The sequence below is a fragment of the Labrus bergylta genome, chromosome 12 (assembly GCF_963930695.1).
Source record: "Labrus bergylta chromosome 12, fLabBer1.1, whole genome shotgun sequence".
Classification (NCBI taxonomy): Eukaryota; Metazoa; Chordata; class Actinopteri; order Labriformes; family Labridae; genus Labrus; species Labrus bergylta.
This window is the reverse complement of record NC_089206.1, coordinates 694,811-698,661: the sequence shown is the minus strand read 5'-3', so window position 1 is coordinate 698,661 and position 3,851 is coordinate 694,811. Positions and strand designations below refer to the sequence as shown.

At 48.7% G+C, this 3,851-nt stretch overlaps 1 protein-coding gene across 5 annotated transcripts in view; it reads left to right on the top strand.

The window, feature by feature from the left end:
• Window positions 1-3,586, top strand: part of magixa (MAGI family member, X-linked a) — a 46,095-nt gene extending 42,509 nt beyond the window's left edge. For 3 of the 5 annotated variants that reach the window (XM_065961036.1, XM_065961034.1, XM_065961035.1), the window contains exon 21: window positions 309-3,586. In XM_065961036.1, the coding sequence (XP_065817108.1) occupies window positions 309-1,198 (890 nt within the window). In that variant the 3' untranslated portion in view covers window positions 1,199-3,586. Of the gene's footprint in view, window positions 2-308 lie in introns of all 5 variants that reach the window. The other 2 variants (XM_065961038.1, XM_065961037.1) reach the window with 1 other exon arrangement.
• Window positions 3,587-3,851: the final 265 nt, after the last annotated feature.

Genomic DNA, 3,851 nt, shown 5'->3' with positions numbered 1-3,851 from the left:
GGTTGGTAACTTTCTCTGATCTTCACTGAGTCTCATCCCTTTCTTCTTCATGTGTTCCTGTAGCTGCTCCACCTGTAGATGGTTCCACAACATTTAAATCATCAGCTAGAGAAACTTTTGCCTTGTGTTTTATTGTCTATGTGGTGTTAAAAAGCTGCAGAGTTCTGAGTCTCAGATTTTAGTTTTGAATAAAAACAGATTTAATGTGAGAGAGGCCAGCGTCGTTTTCTGCAGCAGAAAGTAAACAGCAGCACCTGGTGGTTGTCTGAGGAACTGCAGCTCATTCTTTTTCTCTTTCTGCCCTTCAGGCCCTGAGGAAGGAGCCCTCTCCCCCTCCTCCTCCTCACACACAGAGGAGCAGGATGCAGACACAGTAACCATGACAACCGCCTCCTTCAGCCAGCACAGGGGAGGAGGCGGTGGTACAGCAGGAGGAGGAGGAGGAGAGAGCAGGAGGAGGACAAGGAGAGTGGGTGTAACCAAAAGAAGAACAGGAGGAGGAGGAGGAGGAGGAGGAGGGGGAGGGGGGTTAGGGCCTCCTGATCTGGACCTGGACCTAGTGGAGGAGGAAGCAAGGGAGGAGGGGAGGAGGAGGGAGGAAGAGGAAAAGAAGAAGGAGGAAGAGGAGAGGAGGAGGAGAAGAAGTCAGACAGTCAAGCAGAAGGAGAAGAAGGAGAACCAGAGGGAGCAGGGGAAGAGGAGTAAGAGTTTACCCAGCAACAGTGCCCCGTCCTGGGACATGGCGCCGCCGGAGGAGAGGTCGGAGGTGGAGGAGTCCGGAGGGAGAGCCAAGGAGAGGAGGAGGAGGAGCGAGACAAAAAGCAGGAGGAGAGTGATGGAGGCCGACCCGGAGGAGGAGAGAGACCACAGCGCAGCCGGTAACGCAAAGCATTCTGGGAGCTCCGCGTCTCCTCAGAAGGCGGCGTTTTCCTTCCTCATGCCGATGAGCGACGAAGACGAGCGACAGCCCCTCTCTGACAGCGAATCGGCAGCCAGCTTCTCAGAGGTCAGCCTATCGGCAGCGAGCATCGCCACCGCAGGCTGGAGGGAGGATTCTGACTGGGGGAGAGGAGAATCACCATGGCAACAGGGGAACACCCCCGGCCCGTGGCTGAAGCCGACGCCGCAGAAACTGACGCAGGTTCTGACTGGCAGTCGGCTCAGTGGGCGGGAACTAGTGGGTGGTCTCTCTCTCTGATTGGCTCACAGAGAAGATGTTCTCTTTTTTTTAAATCGGCTATATAAGGGCTTTTTGAATGGCCAGCTGAGAGATGACCTGCCTCTGCCAGTGTCTGATTGGACGACGGACAATTTCTGTTTGCCGGAAGATCAGGAAAAAAAGACTTGTTTTTGATTGGCATGTAAGCGGGTTTTGAGGCCTCTCATTGGCCAATGACGTAACAGCTGACACACAGAGCCACCTAATTAACAAACAGTTTTTTTTAATACCCATAATGCCTCGGTGCATCCTGGGACCTGTATCATGAAGCCATATTAGAGTTGAATCGAGCTTCACATTCTGGTATCACGACGCTGGTTCACTTTAACCAGCGCAAGTCGTCATTGTGACCACGTTTTATCACCATGGTAACAGTTGCTAACCTTCTCCTGAGCAGCCGGTTAACTTCATCCTCACCACTGACCAATCAGCATCCATCCTACAGCATCCTCACAGGGACAAAAAGTACAGAGTTTACTGTAGAGAAATAGTTTTTAAAGCGACAGGAGGAATCAGTGTTTGACAGCAAACAGCCCCGCTATCTTATTTTGGTTGCAGCTTTATTTTCCCTCTCTCTCTTTCTGTTGAATGAAAGAAGAGAAAAAGAATTAATGAGAAAAGTAAAGCGAGCTTAAATTAGCAATTGCAATTAAAAAGTTGTGTTCAAACTAGACGATGGAGGAAGCAAATATGTTGCAGTGCAGGCTGAAAAAAACATTCTGTGTGTGTGTGTGTGTGCGTGTGCGTGTGCGTGTGTGTGTGCGTGTGCGTGTGCGTGTGCGTGTGCGTGTGCGTGTGCGTGCGTGCGCGCGCGCGTGCGCGTGCGTGTGCGCGTGTGCGTGCGTGTGTGCGTGTGCATGTGAGGATGTGTGAGACAGCACACACACTCACACACCTGCAGTCGTTAAACCAGCGTCATGATACCAGACCCTCAGGACCCCTCATGTCGGGGCCGATACAGAGCCGCTCCTCTCTGTCTGCGATGATGTCATCATCTTCATCATCCTCATCTTCCTCTCTAAACCTGTATGCAAACAACGTGAGAACCTTAGAGACTCAACCTCTCACCTGCGAGGGCGCCGTGTGTGATTCTGTAACCTGAGCATGTGAATATCACTGGAATGATTTTTTTATTTTTATAAACATGTAAAGGCTCAATGATGTTATTATTATTCATATTATTCATATTATTGTTATTAGAGATTAAATAGAGATGAACTGATTTGCCTGCTTGCTTGTAAAAAAGAAAAAATTATAATAATTTAACCCTGATGATGTAACAGAGCCATACACACACACACACACACACACACACACACACACACACACAGTTCAGGTCCGGCTGTGGTCCTGTTGGCTGTCAATAAACATAACATCGTCATGGCAACCTGGCTGACAAGGATGCCCTGTTTCTATAGCAACAGCCATGGAGGAGCAGGCGACGACCTGCGGCTCCGATCATCAAAGTGCCTCGTTTTATTTCAGCCTCCGTCTGCACAGGGAACGCCGCCATGACACATCACATCACTTCCTGTTCACACCACATCACTTCCTGTTCACACCATGTCAGCACTTTGGGACCCTGTTTTTGATTAACGATAGGACTGAAGATCTGACTTAAAAAAAAAAAAAAAAGCAGAAGCGATGGATCATTAAATTAACAGATCGTATCGTTTTAAATCTCGTGCTATCAGAGAACATATCGACGACCTTCATTTAGAAAATCGATGGTTGCAGCTGCTTCTTAAATGCTAACAGAAGATGTTTTTATATTTTACATTTTAAGACATTTCCCGTCATCGTGTTTCTGAACTTCAGTCCGGATTTTAACAGGATCCAAATGAAAACCAGGACCTCCTGATTCTACCGGAGTACGTCATCTTTTGACCAACCCAATTTCTAGATTTCATCCAATCAGATTTCTTTAAACCCCCCCCCCCCCCCCCCCGTGAACCACCAGCGTCCCTCAGTCATCAGATCGATAATTAAAGACGATCAGTTTCAGGGTCGATGCAGAAAACATCCATCACGTCATGTTCTGAAGAATCAAAACATTATCTCACCGTCTGTCTGTCACCTTCTCAGTTACACTACATCTCCCACAAACCTTTGCGCTGCCCTTTAGCCCCGCCCCTCAGCCCTGCGCTCTCTACGGGCATTATGATCTTTGTCTTCTATGCATTTTCTAAGACTGTCAGCTGATCGGTTCGATGATCAGCTGATCGATCGGAGCTCGGACTTTCAGGATCTGCTCCAAAGACGAACAGGAAGCAGCGAGGTCTGAACAGGAAACGGTTTGGTCTTCAGACGGCTGGAGGACGGTCACATGACTGAACTGTTTGTTGCTTTAATAAAACTTTAAACTGAGCTGTGAACAGTCAGCTGACTGCAGCTGCCTCGTGTCGTCTCTCAATGTTTACACGTCTGTCTCGATGAGTTTGTCATAAACTTGTAGTTTAAATCATTGATGACTGCATATTCAAATGGACAGAGCGTCTCCGTCTCCTCCTGTTGTGAAACCAAAACACCCCAAGACGGCCGCCGACCTGTTGAACTGGTGACGTCCTCTGTAGTTAAGACATACGCAGAAGGGAGCTGACTGGTGGAGTCTCATTAATGCCCCGCCCCTCCC